The 23,810-nt window shown below is 56.4% G+C and overlaps 1 protein-coding gene across 4 annotated transcripts; it reads left to right on the top strand.

The window, feature by feature from the left end:
* Positions 1-1,730: 1,730 nt before the first annotated feature.
* TMEM130 (transmembrane protein 130) lies at positions 1,731-22,274 on the top strand. Of its 4 annotated transcripts, none has more exons than XM_062180041.1 (8): positions 1,731-1,815; positions 9,275-9,580; positions 10,934-11,093; positions 16,028-16,194; positions 16,556-16,640; positions 17,565-17,767; positions 20,778-20,905; positions 21,148-22,274. In XM_062180041.1, the coding sequence occupies exons 1-8, from the start codon at positions 1,731-1,733 to the stop codon at positions 21,334-21,336; spliced, it is 1,323 nt and encodes a 440-aa protein (XP_062036025.1). In that variant the 3' UTR covers positions 21,337-22,274. The 4 variants fall into 4 exon arrangements, with proteins under 4 accessions (XP_062036025.1, XP_062036027.1, XP_062036026.1 ...); XM_062180043.1 differs by having other exon boundaries at positions 21,184-22,274; XM_062180042.1 differs by having other exon boundaries at positions 20,793-20,905.
* The last annotated feature ends 1,536 nt before the right edge of the window (positions 22,275-23,810 follow it).

Raw genomic sequence — 23,810 nt, forward strand, 5'->3', positions numbered from 1 at the left:
GCCCTGCACCTGATGCTCCCACGACGTCTTGTGGAGAGAGGGGGAAGCTCTTACCAATCACTTGCATATTCATCATATGCTGAAATGGAATTTTGAATATCTTGAGCTTACTAGAGCATTATAATTGATCTCACCTTCTTTTTTTTTTTTTTTTTAATGTGGCCAAAGGGAACTTTAAAAAGTTATATCCATGGCTTGAATTATATTTCTTTTTTAAAATAGGGATTTATTTATTTGAAAGGAACAGTTATAGAGGAGAGAAGGAGAAAGAGAGAGAGATCTTCCATACACAGGTTCAGTTCCCAAATGGCGGCAATGGCCAGGATTGGTCCTGGCCAAAGCCAGGAGCCTGGAGCTCCATTAGGATCTCCCACGTGGGTGGCAGGGGCCCAGGTACTCGGTACATTAGCAGGGAGCTGGATGGAGAGCAGAGAAGCTGGGACTCCAGCTGCGGTTCCTATGCGATGCCGGCTGTGGAAGGGGGATTAACCCAGTGCACCAACCACTAACAATCGACCTTCAGATAAAGCACAATGGTCTTAACTATTTGAAACTCTGTAACTGACCCTTTTAATTTCTTCTCGGCACATTAAACGCCAGACACACAGGCAAAGCCACAGAGACAACCAACACGAGCTCACGCGGGCTGCATCCTGCGCACTGTCCGGTGGTGGTCTTTGCCGTGTCCTGCTGGGGTCTGGACTCACACATATGAGCCTCATGCTAAAGGAAAAAGGGGAGGCGAGGCAGAGAGAGGAAAGTGGCTTTTCCAAGGCCGGGTAACACTCCGAGGGAAACAAAGTGTCCAACTCCTAGGCCTGCTATGCCTCACCACTGTGGTGGAAGATGGGGAGGAGGGGTGACATCTGGCCAGCTCCCTAAGGGGCTCACTCAACTCTGTTTCCTCTCCATTGCCATGAGAAAGCAGTGGGGACCCATCCTCAGGGGAGCCCACAGCTGTCCCAGAGACAGGAGCCATGCCCTTAGCAAGTCACCTGCTTGTGGTCCACTGGTGCCCATCAGGCAGAAGAAGCCCCCCAGACCCCCTGGGCAATGGGACCATCCCTTGCCCAGGAATTCAGCCGTCCAGAGGCCCAGCTGAGACCAGGACACAGGCTAAGGTCGCCTAGGGTTTAACCCAGCCCGGCCAGGACAGCTAAGAGGTGGCATATGCTGACACCAAAGAGCGACAGGTCCCCCTTCGTGGCGGCGTCTGACCCTCCTGACAATGAAGTGACCATGGGCGCAAGTGTGAGCACAAGCCCCATTTCACAGCAGGTGCAGGGGGTGGCTAAGCGGGGGCAAGACCCCAGACCCTCACGCCTGTGCGCTCAAGCCCCAAGGTCTGCAGGGCTTCCAGGCCTTTTGCTCAGCGCCTGGCACCCAGGGGCACTGTGAGAGCGGCATCTCCAAGCGTGCAGCGAGCCCCCCACGGGTCCTGCGCGCGCCCCTGGAGACGCTGAGTCAGACCCGGCCTGTGCGGACGTGGGCGGAGAACGACCGGGCCGCGGAGCCCCGGCAGGGACACGGGGAGGGGGCGCGGCTCGGCGGACAGGCTGACGTGGGCCGGGGTCGCGCGGCAAGGTGCGGACAGCGGCGGCGGCGGCGGCGACGCGCAGCGACACCGCGGCCCCGGGCGAGGACGAGCGCGCGTGGCGCCCGCGCCTCCCGGCACAAGAGCCTCCGCTGCCGCCGCCGCCGCCCTCCTCCGGCTGGCTCTGAGCCCCGCCATGGCCCCAGCCGTGTGGTCGCGCCTCGGCCGCCTGCTCTGGCTCGCCTGCCTCCTGCCCTCGGCGCCGGCGAGGGTGGCCGCAGGTAAGGGGATGTGCGGGCCGGGCCTGGGCTGCGCAGCCGGCGCCGAGCGCCCTGCGCGCGCCTCCCGCGTTCCCGGAGGCCGCCGCGACGCCCCCTGCCTCCCTCCCGGCGTTTGAGGGGACTCCCCAGGGGCCCCGTTTCCAGGCCCCGCGGACCCTGCCCCGGGAAGCACGCGGGGTGGGCGGCGCGCCCCTCCTGATCGCTTGGGGGACATTGGGTCCCTGGGGGAGAGCGCGGCGAGGCTGGGGGTCGGGGTGCCCAGGCCAGCCATGACGCCCCCACCCCCGCCCCGGGAAGCGCAGACAGGTTGTCCTGCTGAGTAGTATTTTTGTGCAACAATGTCGCGTTTTTGGAGAGGTTTTGGTCCCCGTCGTGGGGGCCTTTTGGGGGGTGTGCCGTGGGGGGCTGCGAGTTTAAAGCCAGGAGGCCCATCTACCATGTCCTCCCCGAGTGCTTCCCAAAATGGACCCCATCTGCCAGGTTCCTCCGAGCGCCCACCTCCCTTCCGGTCGTTTTGCCTGTCTTGGGACCAAGGAAGGGACTCCCGTTGGAGCGCGTTCGAGGGTCGGGTCTACGCGCGGGCGGCTGCGCGGGTCCCACAGCAACCAGCGGCCTTCCCTGGCCGCCTGCCCACCCATCCCATCAAAGAGAGGTGGAGAGAGGAGGGGATCCTGATGCGTATTTGTGCAAGGCAAGCCCCAGGCACCATAAAAACCTGCATCTAGGAAGGAATGCATTTGGAGAACTGAGCCCTTCTGCCCTCGCTGGCTGGCTCGGGCACTTCTGTACAAATGGGAGGGGTCTCTCCTCCATAGGTTTTTAGGTTTTTAGGTGTCCAGAAAGTGGTATTGTCCTCCGTTAAAAAACTAAATCGGAAAGACCAAGAGGAAAAGAACAGGGGATCGGTTCTTGGAAAGACCTGTGGTTCCCAGGCAGGCCGGTTGCACTGTTAGGTGGAGAAAGCCTCTTCCAGCACCCCCTACCCGCACCCCAGGAGGGTCTGCCTGCATGGCTGCATCGGGCACCAGGGCTTTGCATCCCCAGTCCACACACTGCACCATTGGCTCATTGAGGTAGTCGTGGACCATCTACATATGATGCCCAAGAACTGGTACAGCCGTTTTTCTAGAACATTCAGCACCCCACAAAAGCTGTATTGTTGGTCAGTGTGGAAGCCCTGGGGGCTTGGTAGGCAGGAGTTTATTCCAGGGCTAGGCTTGGGGGACAGTGCCCCTTTGCCCTGGCTCTGGGGCAGGTGAGGCCCCTTGGAGCCCTCTCCCAGCTCCCCCGCATCCCCAGGCGTTGCCTTGGCTGCACCAGGGCCCGGGAAGATGAATTTGCTTGGGTGGAGCAGCAGGCTCAGCACTTGGTTCGTTCAGCCACATTTTAGCAAAACTTTCACAGCCTGGGGCAGCCCTGCTTCTCTGGACACCTCCAAGAGCCCTGAGCAGCAGCGCCGCCCAGCGCCCTTGAAGCACCTGTTTTTTAAGAGCAGCAGGGAGAAAAGCCTCCTGGTAGCTGGGTTTGTAGCAGGCTCCCAGGAGCTGCCTGGAGGCTGTGACTGCTGCCTCTCCCCTCCCCCCAGCCGGCCGCCCTCCTGCTTCCATTCCCTTGGCAACAGGTCTGCCGCGAGCTGACAGGCGTCCATCTCGCTGCGCATGCTGGATGGCCATTAGCCGTAGCTGAACATCCCTGCCACCTGCCAGCCTTGCTCCTGCCCACGCTCCTTGGCTGGGGGTGGAGGGATAGGAGGGTGCTGGGAGCAGAGAGAGGAGGGAGGAGGTGGCCCCTAGGGTGCTGGGAGCAGAGAGAGGAGGGAGGAGGTGGCCCCTCATCTCTACAGCCTGGCTCCATGCTGCCTCCCTGACAAGGGGGAGGGGAAACAGGGTTCTGCCCCAGGGACCGCGGCCAGGCCAGGAGGCTCCTGCTGGCCTCAGGGTCCCGAGGAGAAGCCACCATCGCAGTGCCGGAGAGGTGGCAATGCTTGGGGTTAAGACTCTGTCCGTCACTCCCTGCCTACCTTTCTCTGAAAGCCAACACATTGGAGTAATTTAAGTGTCGTTGCCTGTAAGTGGTATTTTCTGTGCTGGGTGGTGCAGGGGCCAGAGCTCAGGAGGAGAATCTGGCCCTGGGTTCCGTCTGCTTTTAAGAAGCACTTGTGGGGCCAGCACTGTGGCACAGTGGGTAAAGCCGCCATCTGCAGTGCCGGCATCCCATACAGCTCCGGCTTGAGTCCCGGCTGCTCCACTTCCTGCTCCGTGCTATGGCCTGGGAAAGCAGCAGAAGATGGCCCAAGTTCTTGGGCTTTTGCTACTCACGTGGGAGACCCAGTTGGAACGCCAGGCTCCTGACTTCAGCCTGGCTCAGTCCCAGCTGTTTTAGCTAGTGGATGGAAACCCTCTCTGTCTCTGTAACTCTGACCTTCAAATAAAAACAAATCTTAAAAAAAAATGTGGGGCCAGTACTGTAGCGTAGCAGGTAAAGCCACTGCCTGCAGTGCCAGCATCCTGTATGGGAACCAGTTCGAGCCCCAGCTGCTCCCCTTCTGATCCAGCTCTCTGCTATGGCCTGGGAAAGCAGTGGAGGATGGCCCAAGTGCTTGGGCCCCTGCACCCGTATGAGAGACCAAGAAGAAGCTCCTGGCTCCTGGCTTCGGATCGGCGCAGCTCCAGCCATTGTGACCAACTGGGGAGTAAACCAGGGGGGATGGGAGACCTCTCTCTCTCTCTCTCTCTCTCTCTCTCTCTCTCTCTGCCTCTCCTTCTCTGTGTAACTCTGACTTTCAAGTAAATGAATAAATATTAAAAAAATAATTGCGTGCAGGGTATGGCGATGGCTAAAATGTGAATGATTTGACAACTGTTGCCTTTGGGAGGTGGGTCCATGAGGCTGTTCTGATGTTCTTTATGCATCCATCAAAGCAAACTTCAAAAACACTTGTAGGAAAGTGGAATTAAAAGATAATCTTGGGGGCTGGTGCTGTGGCACAGTAGGTTAAGCATCTGCCTGTGGTGCCACCACCCCATATGGGCGCCGGTTCAAGTCCTCGCTGCTCCACTTCTGATCCAGGTCCCTGCTGATGGACTAGGAAAGCAGAAGATGGCCAAGTGCTTGGGCCCCTGCACCCCCGTGGAAGACCAGGAAGAAGCTCCTGGCTCCTGATTGGTGCAGCTCTGGTCTTTGCAGTCATCTAGGGAGCGAACCAGCAAATGGAAAACCTTTCTCTCTGTCTCTCCCTCTCTCTGCAACTCTGCCTTTCAAGTAATAAATAAAAAATTTAAAATAAATAGATAAATTTGGGGGCTGGTGTTGTGGTGCAGCAGGTCAGCTGGCCACTGGCCATGCAGGTATCCTATATCAGAGTGCCAGGTCGAGTCCCAACTGCTCTGCTTCTGATCCAGCTCCCTGATAATGCACCTGGGAAAGTGGCAGAAGATGGCTCAAGTGCTTGGGCCCCTGCCACCCACATGGGAGACAAGGATGGAGAACCTGGCTCCTGGCTTCAGCCTGGACCAGCCCTGGACATTTGTGGAATGAATCAGCACTCTGGCTTTCCAATAAATAAAAAATAAATCTTTTTAAAAAGATAGGTTTAGAGGCCAGTGCTGTGGCATAGTGGGCTAAGCCTCCATCTATGGCACCGGAATCCCATATGGGCACCGGTTTAAGTTCCGGCTGCTCCACTTCCGATCCAGCTCTCTGCTGTGGCCTGGGAAAGAAGAAGATGTCCCAAGTCCTTGGGCCCCTGCACCTGCGTGGGAGACCTGGAAGAAGCTCCTGGCTCCTGACTTCAACAGACTCAGCTCCACTGAGGCCATCTGGGAAGTGAACCAGCAGGTGGAAGACCTCTCTCTCTCTCTCTCTGCTTCTTCCTCTCTTGGTAACTCTATCTCTCAAATAAATAAAATCTTTTTTAAAAAAAGATTTATTTTGGTGCAAAAAATTTGAAGTCCATGCAGTTTTTTTCATAATAAATATTTCCACAGACTTTTTAAAGACCCTTTGTGTTGCTATTATGATGGAAATAAACTTTTTTTTTTTAAAGAATTATTTGAAAGTCAGAGCTACAGAGAGAGAGGGAGAGACAGAGGTCTTCCCTCCACTGGGTCACTCCTCAAATGGCTACAACAGCCAGGGATGTGCCAGGCCAAAGCCAGGAGCTTCATCTGGGTCTCCCACGTAGGTGGCAGGGGCCCAGAGAACTGGATTGAAAGTGGAGCAGCTGGGACACAAACCAGTGCCCATTTGGGATGCCAGCATCTCAGATGGCGCGTGCTATGCCACAATGCCAGCCCCAAGGAATTTATTGTTAAAATCTTACCTTGTTATAACAATTTTATGCCACTATCTAAGATACTTGAAGAATAAGGACTTGAGAAAGTGCCCATGACACAAAAGTGAAATATATAATCTTAGATAAAGAGCGTGATTCAAAATGTAAACCCATACAGATCCGGCATCCGTATCTGTGGGTTCTATATCCATGGATTCAACCATGGATCAAAAATATCCAAAACAGTGGTTCTGTACTGCGCAGGTCCAGGCTGTTCTTTGTTCCCTAAACAGAACAGCATAACACCTGTTTCTATAGCGTCCTGGTGAGCTCCAGGTGACTGTGTAAGATGTGTGTAAATTAAATGTGAACACTGCATCCCGTCCTGGAGGGGACCTAAGTATCCATGGATGCTGAGGGATGCTGCGTGTGACAGGAAGTGACAAAGCAGGGTAACCGTGGCTGCTGCTGTTCTAATTTTCAGTAAAAATTTAAATCTTAGGTTTTTCTTTCTTCAGATTTTTCTGTTTCTCTTCTCTTCCATGTGGTAGGGGATGCTGTTTTATTTATTTGGTTTTTTTTTTTTTTTTTTTTTGGACAGGCAGAGTGGACAGTGAGAGAGAGAGAGAGAGAGAGAGAGAGAGAGAAAGGTCTTCCTTTTGCCATTGGTTCACCCTCCAATGGCCGCTGTGGCTGGCGCACCGCGCTGATCCGATGGCAGGAGCCAGTTGCTTCTTCTGGTCTCCCATGTGGGTGCAGGGCCCAAGCACCTGGGCCATCCTCCACTGTACTCCCGGGCCACAGCAGAGAGCTGGCCTGGAAGAGGAGCAACTGGGACAGAACCGGCGCCCCGACCGGGACTAGAACCCGGTGTGCCGGCGCCGCAAGGCGGAGGATTAGCCTAGTGAGCCACGGCGCCGGCCAACCGGCCCTTGTTTTATTTGTTTTTAAAAGATTTACTTATTTGGAAGGCAGAGAAATAAGACAGAGAGAGATCTTCATCTGCCGGTTCATTCTGCAAATGGCCACAGCAGCCAGGTCTGCGCCATACTCAAGCCAAGAGCCAGGCCCTCCACCTGGGTTCCCCATGTGGGTGGCCCAGGTACTTGGGCCACCATCTGCTGCTTTCCCAGGTGCATTAGCAGGAGCTGGAAAGGAAGCAGAGCAGCCGGGATTTGAACCAGTGCCTGTTGTATGCGATGCCGGCATAGCAAGTGGCGGCCTCACCCCTGCACCACGACATCAGCCCCAGCACGCGGTGTTTTGTTTTGTTTTTTTTTTTTGTTTGTTTGTTTGTTTATTTGAAAGGCAGAGTTACAGAGAGCGGAGGCAGAGAGAGAGACAGAGACAGAGACAGACAGTCAGACAGAGACTAGGTGGCCACAATGGTCAGAACTAGGCTGGCCCGAAGCCAGAAACCAGGAGCCAGGAGCTTCCTCCGAGTTTTCCGCGTGGGTGCAGGGGCCCAAGGACTTGGACCATCTTCTGCTTTCCCAGGCCATAGCAGAGAGCCGGATCAGAAGTGGAGCAGCCGGGACTCGAACCGGCGCCCATATGGGATGCCGGCGCAGTAAGTGGTGGCTTTACCCGCTATGCCACAGCACAAGCCCCATAGACCATGTTATCTTAAGAACCCCTTACCTGGCCTCCATTCCATGTGCCGAGGCCCTGCTGTCTGCCTGCACCCTACAGTATACTACGCAGGCTCCCCTAAGAGCTGTGGGCTCGTCCTAGCTAGAATCCCCTAGTTCCAGGGTTGGCCCTGGCAGGAATCCTGGAGGTGACCAGCACCAGGGTGGCCGTTAGTGCTGCCCTTGACCTCTTCAGATGAGGCTAGTGTGACAGAGAAGCTGGGCTTTCAGTCATGTTTCACTCTAACGGGAACTCACAGAGCCACATGTGGCTCATGGCTACCACGGTGACCAGTGCCAACATGCAACCTCTCACTTGAAGGACTTGGGAATGAGACAAGGGAGAAATGGCTGGCCCCTGCACTAGAGGGGACCTCCAGGCTCTAACAGGGTCTGTTTTGAAGGAAGCAAACCTTCATTTAAGAGCTTGTTTAGGGCCTGGCACTGTGGCATAGTGGGTAAAGCTGCTGCCTTTAACACCAGCATCCCATATGGGCGCCGGTTCGAGACCCAGCTGCTCCACTTCCCATCCAGCTCTCTGCTGTGGCCTGGGAAAGCAGCAGAGGATGGCCCAAGTGCTTGGGCCCCTGCACCTACATGGGAGACCCAGAAGAGGTTCCTGGCTCCTGACTTCAGCCTAGTTCAGCTCCAGCCATTGGCATGAATCAGTAGGTGGAAGCTCGCTCTCGCGCTCTCTCGCTCTCTCTCTCTCTCTCTCTCTCTCTCTCTCATTCTGCCTTTCAAATAAATAAATCTCAAAAAAATAAAATCTTGTGTATATGATAAAATACCTGCCTGCAGTAGTTGAAGAAGAATTAATGCCATGTCTTTCATTCCACTTCACCTCTCAGACTTAGGCTTTGATGTGCACAGCCCAGTGCCACAGAGTGAGTTAGTGGTGGTGGCAATTTCTTTTTACAAGGGTTTTATTAATTTGGAAATGTGACAGAGAGAGAGGTCTTCCATCTGCTCTTTCACTCCCCAAATGGCCACAACAGCCAGAGCTGAGCCGATCTGAGGCCAGGAGCCAACAGCTTCTTCCGGGTCTCCCATGCGGGTGCAGGAGCCCAAGGACTTGGGCCATCCTCCACTGCTTTCCCAGGCCACAGCAAAGAGCTGGATCGGAAATGCAGCAGCCGAGTCTCGAACTGCACTGTATAGGATGCAGGCATTGCAGGCGACTGATTAACCTACTGTGCCACAGTGCCGGCCCCTGTAGTGGCAATTTCCTAATAGCAGGTGTCGAGCCGGGACAGGTCTGGTGGCCCCTCCAGAGACTAGAAGGCCGAGGCGTGAGTCTGGTCTGGCCTGAGCCACACACGTGGTCTATAAGTCTTTGCTTGGCTGGTGTCACAGGAAACACGACTTGGGGACACTGGGAAGGGGCTGTCATTTGGGGGCAGGCTTGAATCTTGGTTTGACGGTGAATTAACCCTGTGACCCTTGAGTCACCCAAGTCTCAGTCTCTCCACCTGTGAAATGGGATCAGAGGTGGCCCTGGGACTCCCTGCCACGCCCCCTCCTAAAACCCAGTCTTGTGTTTCTGGACTCCTAGGCCCGTATGAACTCAATCTCACCACCGACGGCCCAGCCACCACTGGAGCAGAGGTGACCGTCTCGGCCAGCCTGGTGGCCAAGGACAACGGCAGCCTGGCCACGCCCCCTGACACCCACCTGTACCGCTTCCACTGGATCCACAGCCCGTTGGTGCTCACCAGTAAGACGGAGAAGGAGCTCACCTCCACCATCCGCGTGCTGGGCAACCTGCCTGGCGACTTCCCTGTGTCCGTATGGGTCACCGCCACCGACTGCTGGATGTGCCCGCCCGTGGCCAGGAGCTTCACTGTCCTCACCATCACAGGTGCTGGCGGGGCAGGGGGTGGGGAGGGAGGGTCCTTTCCTGTTTGCTAATTTGCCCTCAGGGTCCTCCTCCATGGTCAGCTGAGCTAAGAATCAGGAAATGCAAATTCCCATGGCAGCAGGGTTGTGCTGCTGTAGACACGATGACTGTGGCCCCATGGAGAGCAGGCGATCCGTGTGCCGTGCCAGTCATGGGTTATGCTGGTCTTTGGTCCAAGCACTCATTCAGCCATCTCCCCGTCTCTTCCCTGGCTACCATCATGTCTCCTTTCTGTTGACTCTCTAGATCTACATGCATCTGTCTTCCATCTTCTATCCATACCTAGCTTCTGTATCTATTACCTGTATCTCCTATCATCTGTCGTCTATGTGTCTTCCATCACCTATAGCTATCTTCCACCTACTTATATCCACCTCCTATCATCTATTTTCTGTCTCTGTCTGTCTTCTATCTTTCTATCTTTCCATCCATCCACCCATCCCCTATCTCCATTTTATTCCAAGGGGGCTCTCTGTGCTCTTGCTTTTTGGAGCTGACAGCCCAAGGAAGAATTTATCATGAGGAAGCAAACCTGTATCTGGGTAGTGCTTGATGCACGAAGGTGTTCATTGCAATGGTGTTTACAATAGCAAAAGAAGATACAAACGAGCCAAGTATGTAGCCACGAGGCGACCGGTTAACTATATTGAAAGAATCTGTACAACTCGTAATAACAATGACACAGGACTTTGCAATGTCAGGGGTCAATGCCCATGCTTGTAAAATTATGTATTAAAAAATCGAAGCACAGACTTGTATCCTAAATGCTATACATTGTGTTTAACATATATGTGCATTAAATACACGTGAATGCCAGTCCCTCACAGTGCCAGAGGCAGCGTTTGAGTGGTACTAGGGTCTTTTTTTATTACCCTACTTCTGGGCATTTCCATATGAGCTCTGAAGAGCATGCCTTACTTCCGGCTTTTGTGGGGAGGAAAAAAAAAAATCAACATTTTGTCTTAGAGACGGAGACACCGGACAGTGGCCTGGCATGACCCACCAGGCCAGGTGTGGAGATGCAGCCAGTACAGCTGCTCATTTTTGTGGGCTCAGAAACATTTTGAACCGTTTCCCCAAAGTTCCCTCCAACGCCTGTGCATTTCCTTCTGGTTGGAGGTTCAGGTCCTGGCAGAAGTGGGGGGCAGGAGCAAAAGCCGTGCCCGTGACGCCCACTCTGATTGTCCACCTGCATTCCTGCGGCAGGGACCACGAGCTGGACACCGCCCAGCTCTGCCAGCAGGGAGCCGGGTCGACCAGCCGCCCGCCAGGTCCCTGTACCTCCGTGGACTCACCCTTCCCTGTCTCTCCCAGATTCTCTGGTGGGGACCCTCGTGGTGACCCAGAACAGCTCCCTGCCCTGGCCCAGCTCCTACCTCACCAAGACGGTCCTCAAAGTCGCCTTCTTGCTCCACGACCCCAGCGACTTCTTCAAGAGCGCCTCGTTCCTCTACAGCTGGGACTTCGGAGATGGGTATGTCCCGGCCCCCGTGGTGCCCCGCTTGGCTCTGGCCTGCCCTCTGTGGCCAGCCCGGGGCCCCTGGGAGCATCCGTCCATCGCTGCCCCTGCCTGGGAGGTCGTCATAGCCACGTAAAAGAGGCCACCAGCACCCACAGCAGCCCCTTCAGGAAGGCCACGGTGGGCAGTTTTCCCATTTGACTTCGAAGGGTGCCCAGCAGCCCACGCAGGTACAGGTGGAACCCAGGTGCTGGAATGAGCCAGGCTGCAGGAGGCAGCACGAGAGAGGATCGGGCACCAGGCTGGGCCACGCCACACTGTCCACAGTGAGGCTGCTCAGTCCACGAGGCTGGCAGAGGCTCTGCACCCATCGTGATGGGCTTGGGAACTGGCCCGCAGCCCTGAGAAACTTCCTGTCGCACTTGCTTCCCTTGCTTTATGGGGAGATGCTAGTCTCCCCTCTTTCAGAGAGCCTCAGCCCTCCCCCCAACCCAGCAGCAGAGAGCACTTCCTGTACATGGACATTAAACACGCGATGTGGCCTGATCTTCACACTCAGCCTGATAGGTAACTGCCATTAACCCCATATTACAGGTAAGGAGGTGTGGGTGCATGGCACCTTAGGGAGCCCTTGTCCCCTTCCGAAAGATGGGCTAATAACATCCGCGTGACTCAACAAGTTGGTATAGAATTGTCACTCACAATTAGGGCTGCCTTTGCTTTTCTGCCAATGGATGTCAGGAAATCTCTCAGTGTTCTATCCAGTTAGCCAGCCTAGGGCTCTGCAATTTTTTTTTTTTTTACGAAGATTATTTATTTGAGAAGTAGAGTTATAGACAGAGAGAGGGAGAGTCAGAGAGAAAGGTCTTGCATCCGCTGGTTCTCTCCCCAAATGGTTGTAACAGCCAGACCTGAGCCAATCCAAAGCCAGGAGCCAGGAGCTTTCTCCAGGTCTCCCACCTGGGTGCAGGGGCCCAAGCACTTGGGCCATCTTCTGCTGCCTTCCCAGGCACCTCTTCTGGGAGCTGCATTGGAAGTGGAACAGCCAGGACTGGAACCCATGCACATGTGGGATGCCAGCTCTGTGCACAGCCCCAGTTTAAACTCCCAAAGATCCTGTAACTTGGGGCAGGCATCTGACAAAGAGGTTAGGACGCTGCTTGGGGTGCTGTGTCAGAGTGCTGGGTTCAGGTCCCACGTCCACTGCCAACTCCAGCTTCGTGCCGACGGTGGCTCAGATATCTATCTGGGTCCCTGCCACCCACGTGGGAGACGTGGATGGAGCTCCAGCATCCTAGCTTTGGCCTGGCCTAACCTTGGCTTTTGCAGGCATTTGGGAAGAAAACCAGCAGATGGAAGATCTGTCTATCTCTCTGCCTCCCAGATAAAATTAAAATTAATAAATGACAAATCATTTTAAAAATCCAGTAATTCTCCTGGAATGATAGAATGTCTTGCAGAACACAAACCAAGAAAGCAAGCATCTCGATTATTCTACAAAATGAACATGGCTCAAAAAAGTGTGTTATCCAAAAGTAGGCATGATTTCAAAAAAATTTTTGCACAAAAATAAATTTATCTCTTAATTCCATTTTCATGTATTTACTTGAGTGACAGAGAGTTGGAGAGATACAAAGAGAGAGTTGCTGTCTGCTGGTTTTCTCCCCCAATGCCAGTGATGCCCTGGGCTGGGGAGGAACAGGGAATTCAAACCAAGTCCCTCACGTGGGCGGCGGGGACCCCACTACGGGAGCCATCACCACTGCCTCCTAGGGTAAGGTCTCGAGCAGGTGGCAGGAGCTGGAGCCAAGGATGGAACCCAGGCTCTCCAATATGGGACACAGGCATTTTAACTGGCATCTCAATGGCTAGGCCAAATGCCTGCCCTGAATTCCATTTTCTTCCAAGATGTTTAAATGTCCTTGTATGTTCCACAGTGAAAACGGATGCTCCTTTGTTCTTCACAGGTCAAACTAGCAGATGGGAGCTCTGCCTCTCTTGCCTCTAACTCCCAAGTAATTTTTTTTAAACTTTTTTTTTTAAAGATCCATTTATTTTCTTTGAAAGACAGAGTTAGAATGAGAGAGAAGAAGAGACAGAGAGGTCTTCCAACTGCTGGTTCACTCCCCAAGTGACCACAATGGCTAGGGCTGGGCCAGGCTAAAGCCAGGAGCTTTTTCTGGGACCCCCACCCCCACCCCGCATTGCGGCTGCAGGGGCCCAAGGACTTGGGCCATCTTCTGCTGCTTTCCCAGGACATAGCAGAGAGCTGGATTGGAAGTGGAGCAGCTGGGACTCGAACCAGTGCCCATATGGGATGCTGGCACTGTAGGTGGCTCTGTAGGTGGTGTAGTGGGCTCTACCCACTATGCCACAGCGTCACCCTCCCAAGTGATTTTTAAAAGCACAAGTTAAAAAAAAGAATAAAGTAACCAAATGAAATTGTCTATAACTTTCTAATTAAAATATTATTTTTTCATTTTATATGAAAGAGAGAGAAAGAGATCCTTCATCTGCTGGTTCACTCCCCAAATGCCAGCCGAAGCCAAGAGCTCAGAACTCCATCCAAGTCTCCCATGCCACCATGTGGGTGACAGGGGCCCACATATGTGAGCCACCATCAGCTGCCTCCTTGAGGTGGGCACCGCCAGGAAGCTGGATCAGAAGTGGAAGAGGGGCGGCGCTGTGGTGTAGCGGGTAAAGCCACCGCCTGCAGTGCTGGCATCCCATATGTGCGGCGGTTCAAGTCTTGACCACTCCACTTCCGATCCAGCTTTCTGCTATGGCCTGGGTAATCAATAGAGGATGGCGCAGGTCCTTGGGCCCCTGCACCTGCGTGGGAGACCCGGAAGAAGCTCCTGGCTTCAGATTGGCTCAGCCCTGGCCATTGTGGTCATTTGGGGAGTGAACCAGTGGAAGGAAGCCCTCTCTCTGTCTCTCTACCTCTCACTGTAACTCTGACTCTCAAATAAATAAAATCTTAAAAAAAAAAAAAAAAAAAGGCGGAGGAGTGAGGACTCAGCCAGCCACTGTAGTACAGGGGCCTCCGGGCGGCAGCCCAGTGCTGGCCTGACTCCCATCCCAGTGTCCGCAGCTTGCATACGCAGCAGTAGGAAGTCAGGAGGTAAAGACGGGACCCCTACTCATAAAGCAAACACAGTGTTTCTGAGAAACCTGGGGACACGTGTGCCCGGAGATGCTCTCGATTCTCTGTGGAGCAAAGCCAGAGCTACTGAGAGGTCTCAGCTCGGGTGGTGGGCGGGCGCCCCAGGCCCAGGCTGCTCACAGCTGGCCGTCACCTGTCCACTTCCCCTCTCCCCAGTAACACAAACCGCTGACATTCCAGTAGGGGTAACTGAGTAATTTTTTGGAGTATGACAAAGATTCTAATGTTCATATAATCAAATCATTTATTTATCAGGGTACTTCAAATAGTTCGTGGAAAATGGAATTAAAAGGTACATTTAGTTGGTGCAAAAAAAATTTGAAATAGATCAGTACGAAAGGTTTCCAATAACTCTGGAAAATACAACTAATATAAAAGACTCTGCCTGAGTTTCCATGTTTTGCACCAACATAAACATTTCTTTAAAAAATGTTTATTTATTTATTTGAGAGGTAGAGTTACAGACAGTGAGAGGGAGAGACAGAGAGAAAGGTCTTCCACCCACTGGTTCACTCTCCAAATGGCCACAATAGCTGGAGCTGCGCCAATCCTAAGCCAGGAGCTTCTTCTGGGTCTCCCACGCAGGTGCCACCTTCTACTGCTTTCCCAGGCCACAGCAGAGAGCTGGATTGGAAGAGCAGCAGCTGGGACTAGAACCGGCGCCCATATGGGATGCTGGTGCCGCAGGTGGAGGCACTGTGCCATAGTGCCGGCCCCCGTAAGAACATCTTGAATTCCATTATCTGTGAACATTTCGAAGCACCCTCGTACATACGGCTATTCAACTTCCTTGGAGAGACTCGGGGACGTGGGGGGAGGAGCTGGCTGTGGTGCACCCGATGTGCTTCTGTCGTCCTCTGTGAGGGAGGGCCAAGAAGTGAGGCCCGAGTCACGGAACCCGGAGCTGAGATCAAGCCCGGTGTGTCCTCGTGCCAACGCCGATGCTTCTCGCCTCCTGTATCTCTGTCAGACTCCTGGCTGGGCCCCACATACTTCCCGGGCAGCTCTTCCACCGGCAGCCGGCAGCCACTTCACCAGGTTCTCCAGCGGGGGACTGAGGGCCCGGTGGGACCCAGGACGTGCAGGTGCCAGCGCAGGTGACGGCACTGGCAGCTGGCACAGCAAACCCCAGAGAGGGGCAGCCGCGAAGACGCCCCTTGGCACATCCACATCCCCATCAGGGTGCCCGGGTTCGAGTCTTGGCTCTGTATCCACTTCCAGCTTCCCGCTGATGTGCACCCTGGTGGGGGCAGCAGGGGACGGCTCAAGTCACTGGGCCCCGGCCACCCACATGGGAGACCTGGATAGAGTTTCAGGCTCCTGGCTTCGGTCTAGCCCAGCTTCAGCTGTCGTGGGCATCTGGAGAGTGAACCTGCAGATGGAAATCTCTGCCTGTCTCTCCGCCTTTCAAATAAATAACAAATCAGTAAAAATTAACAAACGAACCCCTGGGTGATTCTGACAGTCTGCAATGTTGAGAACTGGGCTGTGTGCTCCTGATTGAGGCCGATGGGCTGTCCCTACTGCCCCGGGAGAACATGGAACCCATCATCCGTATCAGAGCCTTCTCTGCCCTCCCTGGCCCCAGTTTTGTCGTCTGTGACATGGGCCAGCTGTCCTGGGGCTCTGGGGCTACTGCTGTGGGGACGGGTGTGCTAACTGCTAGCCCGCGTGTCTGTACAGCCTCCGCTGAGTGCAAGAGGTCCCACGCGTCACCCGAGCCACAGGCAGGGGAAGCAAGTTCCCATCATCTTTCTCCCCTCTTCCCTCTGTCACCGCGCAGGACCCTGATGGTGACCGAAGATGCTGTGGTCTACTACAACTACTCCATCATCGGGACCTTCACGGTGAAGCTCAAGGTGGTGGCCGAGTGGCAGCAAGCCAAGCCGGGCGCCACCATGGGCGTTGTGCAGAAGACCGGCGACTTCTCCGCCTCACTGAAGCTGCAGGGTGAGCCGTGAGCCCCGGGCCCCGGGCCCCCGGCCCCCGGAGGGAGTACCCGTGCCTGGTCTTGCTCCAGCTTGGGCACGGGGGCAGCAGAACTCGGGCAGCTATGGAAGGCTTCCTGGTGCTTGCTAACGGGACGAGGGCCGGGGGAAGGTATTCTCCCAGGCACGGCTCGTGGCTCGGTGGCAGTGAGCGTGAGTCGGCCTCTGCCTGCTTCTCCAAGCTTCTCCCTCTGAGTTGGCTGCACACCTGCTGCTGATGGGGCAGGACAGAACCCAGGGGGTGCCCTGGACCCTCCCCTGAGTGGCGGCCACGTGGCCCAGGCCACCAGCCTGGCCTGACGGGGTTCTCTCTGCCTTTACAGAAACCCTTCGGGGCATCCAAGTGCTGGGGCCCACCCTGATCCAGACCTTCCAAAAGATGACAGTGACCTTGAACTTCCTGGGGAGGTGAGTGAACTGCCCTGTGGCACCTGCTCTCTCTCTAACAGATGCCCTGAGCCTGCTGTCGCATCCCATGATGAGCCCTAAGTCGGGGGGCTGCTGGGATGACAGCTGTGCCCTGGCAGGAGTGTGGACATGTTGGGGTGGTGGGCATCGAGGCAAAGGCAGGGGAAGGGATGGCTCCTGTGTAAAGCCGTCCACAGATGGGGTGCATCTGTTTTCCAGCCCCGTGGCCTTTGCCTGTCCAGCTCGTGCCCTCTCCCTCTCCCTCTCTCCCTTCCCTGCCCATCCTCAGAAAGTCTGTGCTACCTTCCAGCTTGTACAGGGCAGCCAGCAGAGGTCGGCAGAGGGGGCTCTGGCCATGCGCCATTCTAGAAGCTGGAGAGATAGGCGTGGACACCACAGAACCTCTGCTTCCAGGGCTGTGTGCAGGGTGGGGTGGCCCCCGAAGGCATGGACACAGGGGCCTGTTGCAGGTGCACCTGCTTGGCTGGACCAGCCCAGGCTCTGAGTGAGGTGTGCAGCTGGGTTTTTAGTGAGCGAGGAAGCAGGGGTACCTGTGTAGAGGTCAGTGGTCAGGGACCAGCCTGCATCAGGCTGTGGGCCCCACTCCCGCACACATGAGAGGAAGCGAGGCCACAGAGGAGAGAGAGAAAGAGACGGCAATGTGGGGATCAGAGTTCAGGCCGTGAGCACTGAGTTCAACACGTGAGCACTCGTTATGGCAGTCCAGGCATATGCTTGATGGCCCTGCCAGCCTGGGACCCCCTTGAGGCCCGGGGCTGCCTCTTCCACATCACTGTGTTGTTCTGTTGGTCTGGAAATACTCAGCTGAGCACAGCCCGGTGCCCACCCGGCCTGCCCTGGACGTGCTCCGAGCTCATCCTCCTGGGGGAGCTGCTTCTGAAAACCTGTCCACATTGCCCGCAGCCCGCCCCTGACCGTGTGCTGGCGTCTCAAGCCTCAGTGCCTCCCGCTGGAGGAAGGGGAGTGCCACCCTGTGGCCGTGGCCAGCACAGCTTACAACCTGACCCACACCTTCCGGGACCCGGGGGACTACTGCTTCAGCATCCGAGCCGAGAACGTCGTCAGCAGGACGCACCAGTACCACAGAATCCAGGTGTGGCCCTCCAGTAAGTGACACGGGCAGCAAGGACCTGGCAGTCCTGCCACCACCTCCACCAGCGTGCCCCGGTCAACCAGCCCCACCAAAGTCAGCACCAGCCCCCCCCCCCCCCGGCAGAGCACCATAGACTCAGCCAGCCCCAGCAACCACCACCACCACCACTGACCAGCTTAGCCAGGCCAACACCACACCAGCACCACACAGCAACAACCGCTCACTCCCACCATGACCACACCCATCAACTCCGCCAACACCATGGACACCAGCACCACACACCAACAACCACTCCCTCCCACCGAGGCCACACACCATCAACTCTGCCAACACCATGGATACAGCACCACAAACCAACAACCACTCATTCCCACCGTGACCACACACCCATCAACTCTGCCAACACCATGGACACCAGCACCACACACCAACAACCACTCCCTCCCACCGAGGCCACACACCCATCAACTCTGCCAACACCATGGACACCAGCACCACACACCAACAACCACTCCCTCCCACCGAGGCCACACACCCATCAACTCTGCCAACACCATGGACACCAGCACCACACACCAACAACCACTCCCTCCCACCGAGGCCACACACCCATCAACTCTGCCAACACCATGGATACAGTACCACACACCAACAACCACTCACTCCCACCATGACCACACACCCAACAACTCTGCCAACACCATGGATACAGCACCACAAACCAACAACCACTCCCTCCCACCATGACCACACACCTATCAACTTTGCCAATACCACCATGGACACCAGTACCACACACCAACAACCACTCACTCCCATCGTGACCACACACCCATCAACTCTGCCAGTACCACACCAGTACCACACACCAACAACCACTCCCTCCCACCATGACCACACACCCAACAACTCTGCCAACACCATGGATACAGCACCACAAACCAACAACCACTCCCTCCCACCGAGGCCACACACCCATCAACTCTGCCAACACCATGGACACCAGAACCACACACCAACAACCACTCACTCCCACCATGACCACACACCCATCAACTCTGCCAGTACCACACCAGTACCACACACCAACAACCACTCACTCCCATCATGACCACACACCCATCAACTCTGCCAGTACCACACCAGCACCACACACCAACAACCACTCCCTCCCACCATGACCATACACCCATCAACTTTGCCAATACCACCATGGACACCAGTACCACACACCAACAACCACTCACTCCCACCGAGGCCACACACCCATCAACTCTGCCAAAACCGTGGACACCAGCACCACACACCAACAACCACTCCCTCCCACCGAGGCCACACACCCATCAACTCTGCCAAAACCGTGGACACCAGCACCACACACCACACCAACAACCAGTCACTCCCACCGAGGCCACACACCCATCAACTCTGCCAACACCATGGACACCAGCACCACACACCAACAACCGCTCACTCCCACCATGACCACACACATCGCTGACCACTCTTCCGGTGCTGCCGTCACTCCCAATAGCTAGAATTGCCTCAGCTACCCCTGACCCCTTCTGTAACCACTCAGCTGTAACAGCAGATCCTGTGACCACTCCACCAGACACCACCAGCCCCTGCGCCAACCATCTGGGCAACACCACTGTTGCTGAACTGCTGCCCCAGAGTCACCCTACGTCCACCTCTCTGTCACCAGCATCATCTCCTCCACGTATCCCGAGACAGACACCCTCAATGAGCCCCAATCACACGGTTCCCCCGCCCTGGCCCAGCTCCCAGCCTGTGGTGTCCTCCAGGGAGCGAGAGGAGCCCAGCCAGCTCCTTCTGGAAGGGCTTCCCCAAGTCCGTCATCGGGCCTGGCTGCCGGCTTACGGTCATAGGATCAGCTGACGACAGAGTGATGTTCCACTCCCCAGGGGAACTCTAGGACACAGAACACCATGTCCATACACAGAGGAGGAAGTCAGACCCCAGGCCCCTAAGGGTGGCCTTTCTCTGATGCCCAACCTGTTCCTCCTGTCATGCTACAAAAGGGTAAACGAAGGCACACGGGGGCAACAGGAGTGGCTGGCAGCCGGAGCCAAAGTCCAGGCTCCAAGCTGCTGGCCCAGGGCTCTCCTCTGGGGTACGAGGTCTTCCTGCTGCTCCTGAACTCATGTTAAACCCTGCCAGCTGCATCTGCCCTCCAGGTTGGCCCTGCAGGTGCGTCCAGCACTGCCCTTGTCCCCTCCTACCCTCCACAGTCCCTCTCCGAGCAGACGCCGTGCCCCATTCCGGGCCCTGGGTGGCCGTATGGACCTCACCGGGGGCCTTGGGCCCTGATGCCTCCAGCACCCCCTGGCACTGAGCCCCAGGGACTCCCTGAATCCAGCAGGAATGCACATTTCCCCACCGCCCGCCCAGTGCCAGGCACATCCCAGCCTCTCACAGCATCGCATCTCCACGGGCCAGCAGATGCATCGCGTGGCCTGGCCAGAACCGGCACTGACCGCAGGACCACCTAACTGCCCGTGCTGGCTTCTCCACCCGTCTGCTTCCTAGCAAGAGTTTGGGGTACAGGGGAGGGAGGCTGAGCTGGAAGTGGGAGCTGCCCTCACAAGGGGGATGCTGTCACAGTGTCTCTCCCCTTCCCCAAAGCACTTGCGAGTAGGAAGCACCTGTGAGTGTTGTGTGGCCTCAACTTGAGCCTTGAACTTGTCACCTTGCCTGCTGCCTGCTCTGCGCTGGGAGCTAACCAATGACCGAGTCCAGCCCACACTCCAGGGTCAGGGCGTGCAGCTGCCCCTCTTGGAAGTGACCATCCCATGACTTGTGGACACGCTTCTCTTTTCAAATCCACATGCCTCCTCGTTTATTTTGTGTTGAGCCCTGGGCTTGCCTGTTCTGGCTGCCTGGTCAAGATGCACACACATGAGAGAAAAATACGACCACTGGGGGCTGCCTCTGCTCCCCACCACTGTGCCCGAGGACCAGCCTTCGGCACCAGCTCCCCACCTCCTTGTTCTAGTTCCCAGGTCTCTCCCTCCCAGGCATCCAGCCAGCCGTCTTTGCTTTTCCGTGCGCCACGCTGATCACCGTGATGCTGGCCTTCATCATGTACATGACTCTTCGCAACGCTACCCAGCAAAAGGACATGGTGGAGGTGGGTGTTCCGTAGGCTGTTTAGGAAGGGTCCCTGGGGGACCAGGCCAGGATGCCTGGAGGGGGGTGGTCTTGACCTTCAAGCACGGCCCTGGGGCTTGGGGAGATGTGGCCCCGAAGGCGCCGTGACGGATCTCCTCATGTGCATGATGCCCGCAAGGCAGCTGAGCTCGTAAGGCCACCTTCCGCTGACGGCGCTTGTGGTGGGCGGCTCATTGACCCGTGGGGTTTTGTTCACCATAGGTGGCTGATTTTGACTTTTCCCCCATGTCTGACAAGAACCCGGAGCCGCCCTCTGGGGTCAGGTGCTGCTGCCAGATGTGCTGCGGGCCCTTCTTGCTGGAGACCCCGTCCGAGTACCTGGAGATCGTCCGCGAGAACCACGGGCTGCTCCCACCCCTCTACAAGTCCGTCAAAACTTACACTGTGTGAGCGCCACTGACTCGGGCACGTGCCCCTGAGCGGCGGGGGTTCACGCGTTGTGGGGGGGGGGGTATCTGTCTGTACAGGCCAGCGCTTGCCACCCCCTCCAGACCATGTGCCCATCTGTACCACAAGCCCTGCTCAGTTACCCTCAGCCCACCGCCTGCCACAGAGGACCCTGCCAACAACAGGTGTTGTCCCTGTTCCCGGACCACTGGGTCCCGCTGCGCCTCACCCATCCCTCTCATACTAGCCTGGCTGTCGTCTGTCCGGAGGCTGTTGGGAGTAGATACATAAGGAAAGATTGCTCACTCCATGAGTGCGGACACAGACACACACACACACACTCACACAACCACTCAGAAACACACACAGCAACACGCACTCACACATGTCCCATAGGCGTCTCGCTCTGTATCTGCCGAGGCACCTGCTGGGATGCACCTGAATTGGAACACAATGCAGTCTGGCCCCCTGCCCAGCTCCTACCCCCACCCCGTGCATTGTCCCCGCAGCTCCCAGGTTGCCTCTGGAGGCCACCACCTTCCCTGCCTGTTTGCTGGGAGCTAGAGGAGAGCAGGATGAGACTTTGCGAGTGACACAGTTTCTGTTGAGGAAAAGGAGAGGTGGAGTCCCTGGGGACCTGGATCCCAGGGGAGCAGGTGGTAGGGTGCGGCAGCCCTGCCTTCCCAGCTGTCCCCCGGGGCGGTGGCAGGGGAGCCCAGGGACGTGGGGGAGGCCCCGCAGAGGAGAGAGCAGGTGCTAAGGGTGGTGAGGATTGAGCTCAGGTGTGCAGCCTGCACCTGTGGGGCAGGGACGGGCAAGACAGCAGGGGCGGGGCTCTGTGGCTGTCACCGTTTGCTCTCCGATTCTGTGCTAGAACCCACACTGCCGTGCCGTCACTTTCATGAACCACCGCCATTCCTGCTGGATAAAGCTTGTGTGTTCCAGGCACCACCCGTGTGGCCCCAGCCTCTGTCATGCGTGGACGCTGCGGGGGAGGGTGGAGGGTGCAGACAGAGTGGGATATTCCCGTGTCAGGCGGGGCTGGACCATAACCCCGATAGGGAGCCCGGGCGGAGTCTGGAATCAGAGCATCAGAGTAGGACATTGGCTGTGCCTGGAAGGCTGTGGGAGAAGGCAGGCGCTGGGGGCCTCCTCCCTGTGGAAGCAGCACCCTGGGATGGGGGCAGCCGCCCCTGCCACCCATAGCTCGCTCGCACCCAGCCCACCTGGAGGCCGTCATTCCTCCAGGTGGCTCCGACACAGCCCAAGGGCCTCAGGCTGTCAGGATCTGGGTCTAGGGTCTGGCCCTAGCTTTTCGGCTGGGGGGCGTGTGGGACCCAACCCACGTAGCAGGTGTGCCACAGCTTCACAGAGCCCGACACGGGTGCGGGTGGGTGCCGTCCTCACCCACCCCTGCTCCACTGTCCTTTTCTCTTTAAATGGATGTTTCATTGCATCCTCCTATGACGGAATCCAGTAGGATCCCGAGGCTATTGTTAGGCACAGAAACACAAACCCCTGGGGCCGGCGCTGGGGCGTAGCTGGTAAAGCCGCCACCTGCAGCAGCAGCAGCCCACAGGGGCGCCAGTTTGAGTCCTGGCTGCTCCACTTCCAATGCAGCTCCCTGCTAATGGTCTGGGAAAGCGGCGGAAGATGGCCCACGTGCTTGGGCCCCTGCACCCATGTGAGAGACCCCCAAAGAAACTCCTGGCTCTTGGCTTCGGCCTGGTCCAGCCCTGGCCATTGTAGCCATGTGGGGAGTGAACCAGCAGATGGAACATGTCTCTGCCTCTCCTTCTCTGTAGCACTGACTTTCAAATAAATAATCTTACACACACACACACACACACACATACATACACACCCTGCTAAGTCAGGCTTGTACGACTTGAGCACGGCTTTTTTTTTTTGTAATTTAAAAAAATTTACTAAAGTGGCAGAGCAACGGAGAACTTCCGCTGCTGGTTTGCTCCTGAAATTCCCCCAGTGGCCACGGCTGGGCCAGGGCCACAGTCCGGGTCTCCCATGTGGGTCCTGGGGACCCAGTTACGGGAACTGTCACCACTGCCTCCCAGGGTGTGCCCGAGCAAGAAGCTGGAGTCAGGAGCAGAACCAGAGACCTGAGCCAGGTCTCACTGCGACCACCCAGGTCCTCGCTGTGACCGCTCCGCCCGCCCCTCCCAGCACTGCTCTCAGGAGAGCAGCCTCCGTCCATCGTCCTGCCGGTCTGGGCGGTGGCCCGATCTTGCCAGACACACAATCGTGCCGTTTCTGTCTTCACTTCCAGTTTGCTTTGTCCAGTGAACATGGGTCGTGGCTCTTTCCCCGACTGTAGCTTGGTACGCGTTTCCATCACCAGGACTCATTTTAACCGACGTCGTCACGTTTTCTTTCCGCCCTTTTCTGCTCCGAGGGTTCCATGTTCACCTCCACAACGGCCCTGGCTCTCACGTCACCAACCTGAGACATGATTTGCT

The sequence above is a fragment of the Lepus europaeus genome, chromosome 21, assembly GCF_033115175.1.
Source record: "Lepus europaeus isolate LE1 chromosome 21, mLepTim1.pri, whole genome shotgun sequence".
In the NCBI taxonomy this organism is placed as follows: domain Eukaryota; kingdom Metazoa; phylum Chordata; class Mammalia; order Lagomorpha; family Leporidae; genus Lepus; species Lepus europaeus.